Raw genomic sequence first — 14,186 nt, 5'->3', positions numbered from 1 at the left:
TCAAGCAGGTTGACTTCACAATGAAGTACTCTCGTGGTATTTCACTTAAAATAACTTCGAAGAATAAATTTATTAGAAAGCCTTCTACCTGGAGAATATATAAAAGAGCGCTCTTGAATTGGCCACAAACATGGAACTCCCTATGTTTATGTATGTATAGGGTTGGCTGGGCTGGATAAATGCATTAAAAACGGCCAAGTTTTAGTGGATGGTGCTGCTACAGTTGGCGTGCGAACTCGCTCTAGGGAAAAAAAATATTAGTAGTTTAATAGTTCTTAGCCTACATTGGGATTATTAGTAGTACTAGAGCTCTCCATTGATTTATTTAACAACACCTGTATCTTATTCTTATCCAAAAAAAAAACGTTTTTTATAACAAACGCATTATAGCCAATTTAGTTTAGCGGTAAAAGTGATATTCGTTCAATTAATTCTAGAAACTGACAAGTGACTCTTCGATTTGTGTGCCTGAATAAATTTATAATCTCGATACAAACAATAAGATCCCTTTTAATTCATTTAGTTTGAATTGGTATTTTCTCCCTCGAAAAAATATTTTATTTGAAGATGGAGATAGTGCAAATATGTTTCTTGCTTTTAACCTGATGCAAGTTGAAGAATCATATTCAATGGTCCCCGGTAACCCACTTTTGGTATTGTTGATTAATAATAAAATAAATAAGTTATTTTTGTAACTTTACATATTTATGGATTAGAGCAGCATCGTAAAAATCAATTCGCGAGGTTTTGGACTGGACCGATGTCGATCCAATAAGAATGACTTAGTCTTTGAATTAGAATAGAGCAAATGTAAAATTTCGAAAGTGGGTAATAAGAACCGAATGTTATATTCGATTTTAAATAACTAAATATACATAGAATAATAAAAGAGTATTATGAGCATGCTTATACAGATGCTCTTTTATACATGATCTTTGACTGACGGGATAAGAGGATTAATCGAACTAAACATTTGTTCCATAAACGAGTAATTAATGGAATTGTGAATGGGGTTTGGTATTACAAGTTTTTCATGTGGGGAAAGGTATAAAATATTTAGAGCAAGTCGTACTTTTTTTTATTTACCCTTTTTTTTCCTGTTTTTATTGGAAAGTCCTCTACCTGGAGAACATATAAAACAGTGCTCTCAAATTGGCCACAAATATGGAACTCCCTATGCCTTGATATGTAGAGGGTTGCATTTTTTATACAATAAATATCTGCTTCTCAGTAAATAATTGTCTGTCCATTGACATTATGCAAACCAGAGACTGCAATTTCCTTTTATCGACAAATTAGGAAGGACTGCGGCCAAAAATAGAAGAAGAGAGCATTAAAGCGATCAGAAAGCTTTTTTGCCTCTACAGTTCTGGCAGTTCCGCAGGCTAATAGTTACCAAGGTGCTGCTCCTTCTGGAACTGAGAATTAAACAAGGATAGGATTCAAAGCGAAAGGGACCTATACGTACGTTGATGAATCTGAGCATGGAATAATAGTGTATGGAAAATTCATTTTATATTGCATAAAAGGTGGAGCATTTAATAATATAGTGGAGCATAATATTGATGCTATGTTGGTTTTAAATGAAATCCGAGTCATATTCTGAACTAAAGCTCTGGCAAGATTAATCTTTCGTCTTGTTTTAAATTATCACTCTAAAGAGGCCAATTGTTTCGCTATGGAAATTTTATACCGAACGTCCACTTGACGAGTGTGAGTTTTGAACCTCAGATATTCAATTTATTCTCTTGAAAAGTAAAAATAAAGATTGAACTCAAATGCACTGAAGCTCTGATATTTACATAATTATAAACACGAATGTCAATATGTATGCCAGCAGACCAACAGACCTTGATAATCTCCTCTCCCCTGCGCCTGCGGTAGTATCTGTTTTGATCATGATCCTGAATAGGCAATCCCCTGTGGATGGATTTGTGGTGGTAACAGCCGAAAGGTTTGGAAACCTGCATGCACTGTCAAGCTGATTATTTATCTGGTAGTAGCTGTTGAATGCATATGAAATGTTCCCACGAGCGTCCAAATTCCCACAGGAAGTTCCATATCCAAGACTTGTGCAATCAGCATTTCCACAAGCATAACTCACACTAGCAGCAACTTGTGGGTCAGCAAGGCTTGCGGAGGGTGACATAACACACCATTTCTGGGCAAGATAATGTACATCCTTAGCTGCTACCAAACCATTCCTTCCATTTCCAAGGCTAAGCTGGTACTTGGGTTGTCCATCAAAGTAAAGTAAGCCCCAATGCCGTTCAAAATTCCCTGGCTGAATGCTTTTGGCATCTTCATCTATGAGACTAAATAAGTACGCATCAATAGCACCAGATCGCATTGGGGTTCCCTTTCCAGCATTGACTCGTGACATGAAACCTTGGTTGAACCGCTGGGCAAACTTTAGATTTGCGTTTTTGTCCCCGTCAGTAGGCCATCCAATCTCTCCAACAATAATGGACAAGTTACCAAATCCATTTTTCTGTAACGCCCATACAAGCGTATCATAATTCGCATCAAACACATTTTCATAGACTCTTCCATTATCATTAATTGGAGATGAATTGCTGTCAAAGAAAGCAAAGTCAATGGGGAAACTGGGATCTTTATAGAGGCTTATAAACGGGTAAATGTTAACGGTAAATGGACCACCGTTGTCACTTAAAAACTTGAGAATCTGTAGCATGAGATCATGAATGTCTGTCCGCAAATCACCTTCAGAAGGAAGGTTAGATTGACTTTGGTAAACATCAGCATTGAGGGGGACGGTGACTTTTATTCGAGTGCCTAATCCAGCTTTTATGAGAGCTGCCTGAATATTTTGAAGAGCAGGAAGGGTTGTTCCAATGAAGGTTCCATTGAATGTCGGAAGAAACGGTTCATTTCCAACTGCAACATACCTAGACACGAAGGAAGAATATAGTTAATAGAAACCAATAAATTTAAATCATGATGGGAGGGGGTAGGGGAGAAAAAGGCCCGTCATCAAAACACCTACTAATCATCACACAGCATCTCATTAATTATCTAATTTCCAACTTGAATTTGTGCCGCTAAGTTGGCTATTACCACCTTTACCTTTACCAGAAGCAGCTGAAATTGAGTTTACAAGAGATTGAATTGAACTGAGGACGCTTTGTAGGTAAAAAGTAAAAGCAAGAGGGAGGGAGGGAGGGAGGGTTGGGAGTTTACCTGATGTCGACGCCATTGGAGGAGACATGAGAAGAGACATTCTTAGCAACCCAATTTTCAGCGGCTTGGACACTGCTGGCAAGAGTAGAGAGCATCTCATTGGGAATACCCACCATCACTTGAATCCCAGAATTAGCAAGTGCATTCAAATACTTGGAATCAGCATCGAATAGCTTAACCCTGTCAATTCCATTATCTTTTAACATCCTCACCACAGTTGAAGGCGGCAAAGGGTGTGTTGCCTGTGTTCCCCAATTCACTCCAATTCCACTCACCACCACCACACAATCCATTATTAACAACACACCACCATAAAAGTAAAACAACAGCAACAATCCAACCAGTAACTTTCTTCTGGAAACCACCCCTTGTTTCAGAGACCCCATACTTCTCATATCAATTTTGAATTTTGATTGTTCAAAACAATAAAGGAAAATATATAGGTATCAACAGGACATGGGTTGAAACGAAGTTCACTTAATTTTATTTATTCAGCAACTAACATGTTGAGTAAGAGAAGAGAACCAACAAAGGACAAAAAGCACGAGTAACAACAGAACCAGAACCAGTTATAACATAATAATTATAAAGGAAAAACACAGTGATAAGAGTCTTCGAAAGAGTCCAGTGAGCAAGGGTTACTACGAACTGAAAAATAAGAAATAGTATATACACCCTTTGAAGAAAGAAAAATGGAATCAGAACCTCTCTCAGAAGCAGAATAGGAGTACCGAATACTTACTAATTTACGAAGTGGTACTAAAAGAGGTTGAGAAACAGAACGGCTGCCTTTCGAGGTGACGATAATGATTCATTGAGAGAATAAGTACCTAACTTCTAAAAGAGGGAGAAATTAAGATAAAACCCCCGCTTAGATATGAGAAATTGATCATCATCACCGGCTTTTCGCCTATCTCTACGATGAAGAAGGCCTACGCTCCCTGTCTCAGGTATGAACGTACCTCAGGTATGAACGTACGTGAAAACCATTTCTTATGGTCAATTTTTTATAATATTAATTATGTTACTACCTACGTCATTAAGAAGCAACCAAGGCTAGAGAATAACTTTTTTTTTTTTTTTGGGTGGGGGAAGACGTTTGTTTGTTTGTCTGCACCTCTAAAGGGTTACTGATTGATGGGACCTTTAAATATTTTCTTCTGTTTTCTTTATTTTTGAAAGGAAGAAGAACAAGAGGAAATGAAGAAGTCTCTTGAACTTTTTCAACTAAGAGGGCGGTTCTGGACATTTCACAAAATAGCATTGTTTTACTACTTTAGTTTGGTCGGGGACCTCTTTTCTTTCTATTGATTCATCCACATCCACATCCACGTCCACGTCCCCCATCCACTTCTAGATTTGGTAATTTAGTCCGACTCAATTTTTGATCCGATTGATCTGATCCTAATTTTTAAGGTTTTGGCCCAAATTTTTAAGTTTAGGGTTGAGTTAGGACTAAGATTTTAAGGCTAGAATAAATTTAGGATTAGGGTAGAGCTTAATGCCGGCCCGACCCGACCCGACCCTATTTAAAAAAAAAAAAACTAACACAAGTTAACACACGCACACAACATCACACATTGTGTGTTTTTAATTTAATTGCATTGTATTTTTATTTGTATAAGACATGAGTTTTTTTTTTATGTTGTGTTGTTGAATTGAATTATGTATGACTAAAATGGTTGTGAAATTATATTGTGTGTTTTTAATTTAATTGCATTGTATTTTTATTTATATAAGACATGAGTTTTTTATTTTTTATTTTTTATATTGGGTTTTTTAATTGAATTGTGTATGGGTAAAATAGTTGTGAAATTACATTGTGTGTTTTTTATTTTATTACATTGTGTGTTTTTCATGTTAGATTTTGGAATTGATTTGTGTGTGGGGTTGAAATAGTTGTGGAATTGATTAAAATAGTTGTGGAAAGTGGATTAGATTGTGTTTGAAATGGTTGAGTAATTGCCGAATTGGTTGAAATGGTGGTGGAAAATGAAAATTAAATTGTGGGGTTAATTATTTTGGTAAGGTCGGGTTGGGCCTGACCCGATGTTGGCCCGATTCGGGCCGGGCTCGGCCCGACCCTAACTAAATAATATTCGGGCTTTTTTAGGGTCGGGCTTTAAATTTTTTTGATCGGGTCCCGACCCGACATTTTGCCATCCCTATCCACTTCCGCTTCATTTCTTTATATAAATAATAATAACAATGATGTAGGGTTGAGATGTTGGTGGCGTTTATTTTTTAACTTAATAATTTAAAGTGATTTAATTTAATTAATTAAGTTAATTAGAGGTATTTATTTTTATAACTTAATGAGACTCATTAGATAATTTTGACTTAATAAAATAAGCTATTTTTTATTTTATTTTTTACTTAATAGAGAAATCTAAATTAAGTCAATTACTTACTAATGTCAAAAATATCTCTGTTTTATAATTTATTTTTCATGTCTATCCCAAAACTCACTCATAGACATTTACCCCACATAAAAATATTCATATTTTTTCTTTCTTATATTATATACGATAAAATTTAAAATTTATGGTATTTTATTTATTAAAATTTTAAAATAATTATGTATTCACTTGAATATAGTTTTACTTATAAATGTTAAAATATTGTGGTATTTAATATATTATTTATTTGACATTCAAATTTAATAAGGATACAAATGTAAAAGTATATATTTTCAGCTTTTTAAGTTGAAAAAAATAAAAAATTTAATACTTATTTTCTGAGATTCAGACGAAAAAACAAACATATTATTCAGATTCAGACATTCAGATCTATTCAGAATTCAGATTAATTCAGGTCTATTCAGATTTCAGACAAAAAAACAAACGCCACCATAGTCTTTCGTGGGCCTTGAGGGACTTGTACCACAACGCTGATAAATGTACTTGGGTTCTAATTCTATAATTTTGATTGTCATATTTAAGGGTTGGTAAAATCCGGATCTAGATTAATAATTTTATATTCGCATTCGCATTCGCATTCGGATTTAAATTCATAAAAAAAGATACGGATTTGGATGCGGGTAATATCAGTAGCGAATGTGGATAGATATTTCAGATATTCGGATTCGTAAAAATTAAAATTTAATAATTTAATATATAATTTAAAATTCAATAATTTACTTAATAATATCAAATAAAATCCAATCATAATTCAACATGAAGAACATACAAATAATCCCTAATTTGTAACATGCGTTTGAGCTTCATCTCCTCATCTTAGGGCCTGATATCTTTACATTATCAAAAGAATTGTGCTTTTAACACCGCTATGAAATTCTTATAACACCCCTTTTCAATTTTATTCCCTAAAGTACCTCTATTTAATTTACAAAATTAATCATCTTCTCATTAAATTTCACTCTAAAAGAAAATTTTTCTTTTAAGTTTTTATTATAAAATAAAAAAATCCTATAAAATCTTTAACTATTTTTTTATTCTTACATTTTTTTGATATCTCTATAACTAAAAACTCTAATTATTTTCTTTAAAGAAAATATTTTTTCAATTAAAACTTAAAATATAGATATAAACTATGAAAATGAGATATGTGTGTACAAATTTTGTTAAGTTACGTATGTTAGAATAAGAAATCCTTTTGGTGAAAATCATCACTTATAATCTAGAAACATTCATGTTGTATTATTAAGAATCAATAACAAAATGTGCGGAAGCGTACCTGAATTAATCATGCTTAATAGCTCTCAGGAGTTGTGTTGTTAGTCTTTCAGATCAACAAAGAATCCTTTAATTTTCTCTTTACTCTCTCTTTGATGATGAGATGTTAGAGAGAATAAAATGATACATGTGACCCGAGGACCATGACCACTTATATAAACAACTTTTCCTGTTGACTTTAAGTATTCATATTTCAGCCCATCATAGAAATAGAAATTTCTCTTAAATCTCTACACATTAAAGGCTCATGCCTTATTAGATACATTAAAGCTCATATTACCGTAAACCTTAATAAATTACTTTTAATTGAGCTTATCCTTATATGACAGTCTGCGACACATAATTATTCACAAATAAGTCCAATGTTGTATCAACGATCCAACAAGGTAATGACTAACAACTGACTGACTAATGTGTGCATTTCACTTTTATTATAATATTGCCATTATTATTGGTTACTTATTGTAATTACATGGTCCTTACTAAGTTACATGATAATGTAACTTACATCAACTTAAGAGTTGTGAATAAGCACCTGAGGATATTCGATAAAATAACCTACATTTAGCTTATTTGAAACAATCCTTAGGTTGATGTAAGTTATATTATTATGTAACTCATGCGGCCTTTAATTTTTTTGTTTGAAATCTGAAGAGATTAAATCAGTCTGAATTTTGAATATACTTGAAGGTCTAAATCTAAACAACATATTCATTTATTTTGTCTGAATTTTGAGAAAATAAGTATTAAGTTATTTTTTAGCTTTAAAAATAAAAAAGTGTAGTTTTATATTTTTACCGTATTAAATTTGAATTTTTAATGAATAATATTTATATCAAAGAACATAAATATCATGGTATTTTATGATAACATAAATTATGTTCAAGTGAATACATAATGATTTTAGAATTATTATATACATAATACGTTAAATTTCATATTTTATGACAAATTCACAATAATAGTGCATAATATAAGGAAAATTAAAAAGATACTTGAACTAGTTGATTTGCCATTTGATCTCAAAGTTAGTGCATGAAAATTTTGATTAGGGATGGCAATACAACCTAGACCTAGCTTGGACTGAGATGAACCTGGATAATCTGGATTAGGCTTAACTTAATGCTGAATCCGAATGCAATTTATGAACCTGGACATATTCGGGTCTAGAATCCAAGATTAGGTAAACTTGTATATCTGAAACTCAGACCTGAATATCTTTATTTTAATACTAGTTTATTAAACTATTTTTAATATAAATAGAAAAGTTGAGAAAATACAGCCCATGTGCCCTAGCTTGCAATTCACAACCGCACTTCTAGTTCTCATCCTCATCAATCTACCTCTATTCCTTGTTCACTTCAGCTTGTTCCAAAGTTAGGTATTGGCAAAACTCAATGAATACTAATTTTTTGTTGTTTCTTCTTTTTGGACTAAATGGGTGTTTGTTTTTGCCACTTATGTTGCTAAATTGATGCCAGCTCGACGTCAATGAGCTTGTTGTTGTTCTTTTTCTTGTTGACGGCACAAAGGATTTCAATTTTGGGATATGATTGGAAATTTTGGGAGTGTGGGAGGGTTTTGGGGGAGAATAGATGGATTTTTAATGTCATTTCTAAGTTTCTAAGAGTCGGGTTTGTTAAAATTGAGGAGTCAATATACATGAAGCAAAACAATGAATAAACGAAAGACTTATCAATTGTCTTCTATTAATGTTGAAGCTTGGGAAAACTTTTAACAGTAAATGGCTGTCTCTATTCAACTAGCCTCCTCCATCTTCTAGTTTCAACATTTTCCCTCATCATTGCATCCAACTAGCCTTAATCCAAAATTAAAAACCAGCAATCTGGGAACCCAAAATTTTTCGGGTTGAACCCAGACTGGCCCATATTTAAAAAAAACTGGGTTAATACGTGGGTTCGATATAATGAATTAATATCAAGGTTTAGAACTAGGAAAGTTGAATCCAGACCCAAACCCATATTTTGCCATCCCTAATACTGATTTTCAATGCTTGACGAGTTACTAGCATTAGTTGCTTGATTTTAATTGCCATGGAAACTTTTAGCTCAACTTCATCATTATCATATTAAGCAAATAATGCATTTTTCACAGACATTGTTTGAAAAAAAATATATATTACCATGCATATTTTTCAAATAACCAAAACACATAACTTATTTCACTAGATAAACCAAAAGTTCAACAATGACCCCAATTAAAAATTTGACTCTTTACATAAACCAAAAGCTATATAATCCAAAAGTTCTATAATGACACCAAACAAAAGATTGACACATATGAACTAGGAAAAATATATCAAGGCCCCTTTGTACACTATGAATCCATCCAATACATCATCTTTTACATTGATTGGAGTTTTGGAAACATTTTTGGTATCCTTTCCATTATAGAACTCCAATATAAGTTCCAGTTACTACTGAACTTGAGAACAATGCCTCTAACTCTTCAACATTTGCTAAAGGTTTATTAAGAAATTAATCAGCTTTCAGATATTTCTATAGAGACAAAATAGACGAATAACTAGTTATACTTGTATTGTAAATTTTTAAATAATTCAGTTAAATAAAAGAAAAATAAAAGATGGTACCTTAAAGTATTCTTCCCATCTTAGTGCCCAATCAAAAGTATAAGCACTAGAATTTTAACCATGTTTTGTTGTCATTGTTAATTCCAACCATGTGAGCCATTATCTTTTCATATAATCTCACATAATTTTAAGTTTCGAGTAATAGATTTTCTCATAGTTCCTAAGAAATTGTATTCCAAGCAACACCCTTTAAGTTTACCTTAGATTTATTTTCATTGTTTGCTTCACACATGCAAAGGTCAATAAAATACTTCCTATAAGCAGGATTTAAGGTTGGCAAATTAAGAGCTTGGGCTAAACTTTTTCAAGTCCAAGCCCATTAGATAAGAAGTGCAAGGGCTGAGCCTGGGCTGGCTTGGGCTGGGCTTGAGTTTTTACTTAAATTTTTAATTTTTTTTAAAATTGTTGTAAACTTGAAATGAGTTAATAATAATCAAGTTGTTATAACCAATAATGAATTAAAAAAATAAATATTTCAAAATAAAAATAATAAATAAAGAAAATAAAAGTTTAGAAATTTAATATTTTAATACTTGATTTTCTAATTCAAGCATTCTCTTAACTAATTAACACTTAAAAGAGAGTTTAGTATTATAATTTTAAGTTTTTTGATTCATTATTAATATATAAATTAAGAATTTTAGCTTACTTTTTTTCTATTATTTTTCAAATTTAAATTTATTATTCTAATTTATAAATTTATTTTTAAAAAAATAGAGGACTCGAGTTTGGCCCAAGCTTTTTTTCCTAAACCCTTGTCTAAGCCCTCATGTGTGAAACCCGGGCCAAAGCCCGTAGGAATGGGTTGGGCCGAGCCAGGCTTTTTTGTGTAGAATTTATGAAAATATTCAAAAATTTTATCTTATTTATAAATAGGCCCTTTATTTTTAACGAAATAATAACAATAACTAGTAAATTTAATACCATTAATGTTATTATTATTATTATTATTATATTCATATTATTGCTATTACTATAATATATACAAGTAATATTATGACGACAATTAATAAAAAATGTTTTAGTAATTTAAAATAATCTATTACGATTTCAATACAAAGTTAACACATCAACGAAAACACAAAACAATTCATTTCGATTTTAATTTCTATAGCTCAAATAAATAATTTATTATTTCATTCCATTTTATTTCCAACAAATTTCAATTTTGGTTTAGTAAAGGTGCCATAAATAAAGCGATAAAAACTTATCACAGCTGACAAGTATGGGGAACCACGAACCAACAAAAATCTAAGGACGGGATATTATTTATTTATTTATTTATTAAAGACGGACCGATCTTAATAAAAAAAAAAGGCATAAGCTGGCATGGCGATGCCGTGCCGCTTAAGACGTGTGCTATTATTTTGGACTCATTCCTCTATTTTAAGCCTTTGGAATTTTGCAAAATTGATATTTAAAGGCATGACAAAACATTTACAACAAGCCTAACCTACTCTAATATCTTCTTACCTCGTTTCCTTCGTGTATTAATTATCGTCCGATTAGAATTATTATTAGATGAATGCATTGGCATTGCTCTTTGCTCCGTTTAAAACAAGGTAAGTTTCAAAGAATGACACAGCTCATCTGAAATTTAATTTAGTTACCAACTCAAATCTCACCATAGCGTATTAAGGCTGTGATTCGAGAGATCCACTCGATATCAAACATTATATATTATTAGTAAATAATGGGTGTAACTGACCTGTTATTACTATAACAACAATGTCTTGTTAATTACCTCTTAACCCCCAGAAATTAAAAAAGAGAAAAGAGAAAAAAGAAAAAGAACGTAGGCGTGATTACGGGGAATGTGAGCGAGGACAAAAAGGTCAATTAAAAAAAATACAGGTAGATTCCCCTAAGGATAAGGAGTGATTCGAGGGGAGACTTTTCTGAATCTGAGCTAGAGTCGGAGTGTATATCAACCTCTTTTCCTCAGTTTATTTCTTTTCATGCTCTGAGTGAGTCTGTCACGAGGGAGGGATAAAAACTAGAGTTTGATTCAGAAAAAAAGAGTTCCTTCTCTTTTTCTTCATCATCAATTTCATAGTTTCCCCTTCCAGGTACCTCTTCCTCTTTTCGATTCTGTTTAAATTTGTAATCGCATTAATTATTATTTTTTAAAAATAAATAAATGAATAAATGGATAAAATTTATTATCGTTATTGTAGAGCATCGATCGTTGAATTCCGGTCTCCGCGATGGCTATAACAATGAAGCAGATGTCTCTTATTGTCGGTACTCTCGGTACTTTGTCATTCATATTTGGTGTAATTGCTGAAAATAAGAAGGTACTCGCTATTTTCTTTTTCTTTTCTTCGTTAGTGAAATATTAATAACTGTTTTTGATTAAGCAAACATGGTGAAATAGTCTGATTATACTTTGTTAGAAACTGAGACATGAACGTTTATATAGTGGGTCAGTTTCTCACTTTGCATGTGTATGTTTGTTGAGATTGTTTAGTTTCAATTGTTATATCAAGGTCTGTAAAATTTAAAGTTTAGAGACTAACAGGTCAGTTTAGTTTATTTCTATCATCCTCGTGGAACAAACAACTGCGAGTGTTTGTGTATATTATTATATACTTTATATGATTGTTCTCTAACTTTATTGATTTGATTTATTGTCTGGTGATTTTAGCCTGCATCGGGAACTCCGATACCTTTGAAAGGTGGAGTTATTTGCAAATATCCATCTGATCCGAGTGTTGTCTTGGGTTACCTGTCTGCTGCTTTTCTCGTTGCTTCTATTGTGGCCGGCTATCTGTCCTTGTTTTACCCTTACAAAGGAAGATCTGTTCCTCATTCTGTTTTCTTCCGGAGTACTTCTTTCACCGTCTTCTTCAACATTGCTGTGTAAGCTTAATTTCTTTCCCCTATATGCCTTTTTATTTTTTATTTATTTATTTATTTATTGCAATATGTTGTTTCTGTTATGGATCAATCTTAGCATACGTGTTCTGTTATGGATCAATCTTAGCGTTAGATTAGGTTTGTTTGGATAGGTATTGTGGTACTATGCTAGAATAAAAAGTTCTAGCTGTCACATGCTGTGAAGTAAAAGTAATTTGTTAACATTTTAAGAGCTTATTTTTTCAATAAACAAGCTGTGGATGCAATTCTGCCGAAGGCCAATCCCTAGCTGCAAGTTTTTACCAAACGCATGCTCCTTGGTGGGTAGCTCAGCTGCCAAAAATCTAATACAAACAGACAGAGGCTGCCTTAATGCTGTTTGCTGTCTTATCATAGATTTTCTTGCCTATAGAAAATATCTGTGTGGATCTAAGTCCTGTTGCTCTAATGCTGTATACTTACTGCTTCTTATGTGTACACCAACTTTGATAGGTTTACGGGTGGATTAGCAGCAACACTGCTGTTGTGGCCAACTATCACAGAGCAAATTCATTTGAGCCGCAAGGTACATTCAAATCCTCAGGCACAGTGCCTAACTGCTAAGACTGGTCTTCTTGGTGGGGGTGCATTTGTTTCCCTTGATTCATCTCTCTTCTGGTTAGTTGCACTTATGCTAGCTGACAATGCTCGGGAGGATTACTTTGAAGAATTAGAATCAAGCCATAAAGGTGTGCAGCTCACGGGAGAGTATGATGAACCAGATCATTTGAAGGGCAGCCCCTGACTTATATATTATAAATTTGGCAATGAAAATCTCTTGATGAATGCCCCGTGTAATTTTCATGCTTTTAATTTGGTTGTCAGCTGTGATTGTCAAGCAACTTTTATGGATATGGCATTATGTTACTGTAAATATTCTTTACTAGTACTGTTTAATATTTTGGTTTTGCATGCATGGATGATAATAATGATTTTTCAGTTTAATTTCCATGGAATGCATAATAATTTAATCTCTTCTATATACTTGTGGTCGCAGCTTTTTAACCTTGTGAACTTGCTAACTGTATAGAACTTGTGCTATCCATTAATAATCAGTGCTGCTGGTTTATCTACAAAAGAATAAAGGTGAAAAACCTCCCTGTATTAATTAAGCACTTATGAAAATATGGTTGCAACGTGCTACATTATCGTCATCATTACTAGGAAAGCAGGAGTAAACGAATCTTATGTGTATCGATCAGTATATGTTGAGAGTTGCAAGGAAAATTATGGTGGGTGTTGCATTGTCTTGCCTCTTTAGCAGATTGTAAGTATCAGTTTTCAGACGGCGGCTCTGTACATGTTATGTCACCAACCATAAGCACAAACCAAATGAGCAGATGAGCAGATGAGCAGATAAAATCGTTCGTTTTATATGGATGTTTAAGACTGATCGTTATCAAATATGGATAAGCTAAAATTAGACAAGTTATAGGCATGTTGAGGAACGGTGATGATGGTGATAAGGAACATTCCTATAGGAGCATCAAGGAACTTTGTGGGAGGAAGACGTTATAGATAAATATTGGAGTCGTGCTTCTAACACCCCTTAGAAGTCCTTGAAAAACCCCACCTCTTCAAACTTTCAACTTAACCAAAGAAAATTAAAATAAAAGACATTCTCTCGGTACATATATTTGAACTCATTGAAATATTTTTTACACCCATTATCTAAATAAATTCAATATTAAAATTTAAAAATGATGATTTTACTCAATAAAGGCATTTAAATGCTAAATATGCCCTTTAATATTAAATTCTTATTTTTGACCCTTTTTTTT

At 32.8% G+C, this 14,186-nt stretch overlaps 2 protein-coding genes across 2 annotated transcripts; one reads left to right on the top strand and one right to left on the bottom strand.

Moving 5' to 3' along the window:
- Positions 1–1,668: 1,668 nt before the first annotated feature.
- Positions 1,669–4,433, bottom strand: LOC18053927 (glucan endo-1,3-beta-glucosidase 5). Its single transcript, XM_006450003.2, has 2 exons — positions 3,202–4,433; positions 1,669–2,909 (listed from the first exon to the last, which is right to left on the bottom strand). The coding sequence occupies exons 1-2, from the start codon at positions 3,594–3,596 to the stop codon at positions 1,799–1,801; spliced, it is 1,506 nt and encodes a 501-aa protein (XP_006450066.1). The 5' UTR covers positions 3,597–4,433; the 3' UTR covers positions 1,669–1,798.
- A 6,976-nt stretch (positions 4,434–11,409) lies between these two features.
- Positions 11,410–13,304, top strand: LOC18053926. Its single transcript, XM_006450002.2, has 4 exons — positions 11,410–11,576; positions 11,685–11,804; positions 12,155–12,369; positions 12,859–13,304. Exons 2-4 carry the CDS (start codon positions 11,715–11,717, stop codon positions 13,148–13,150), a joined length of 597 nt encoding a protein of 198 aa, XP_006450065.1. The 5' UTR covers positions 11,410–11,576; positions 11,685–11,714; the 3' UTR covers positions 13,151–13,304.
- The last annotated feature ends 882 nt before the right edge of the window (positions 13,305–14,186 follow it).

The sequence above is a fragment of the Citrus clementina genome, unplaced genomic scaffold, assembly GCF_000493195.1.
Source record: "Citrus clementina cultivar Clemenules unplaced genomic scaffold, Citrus_clementina_v1.0 scaffold_1, whole genome shotgun sequence".
In the NCBI taxonomy this organism is placed as follows: domain Eukaryota; kingdom Viridiplantae; phylum Streptophyta; class Magnoliopsida; order Sapindales; family Rutaceae; genus Citrus; species Citrus x clementina.
This window is presented reverse-complemented; position numbering and strand designations above follow the sequence as displayed.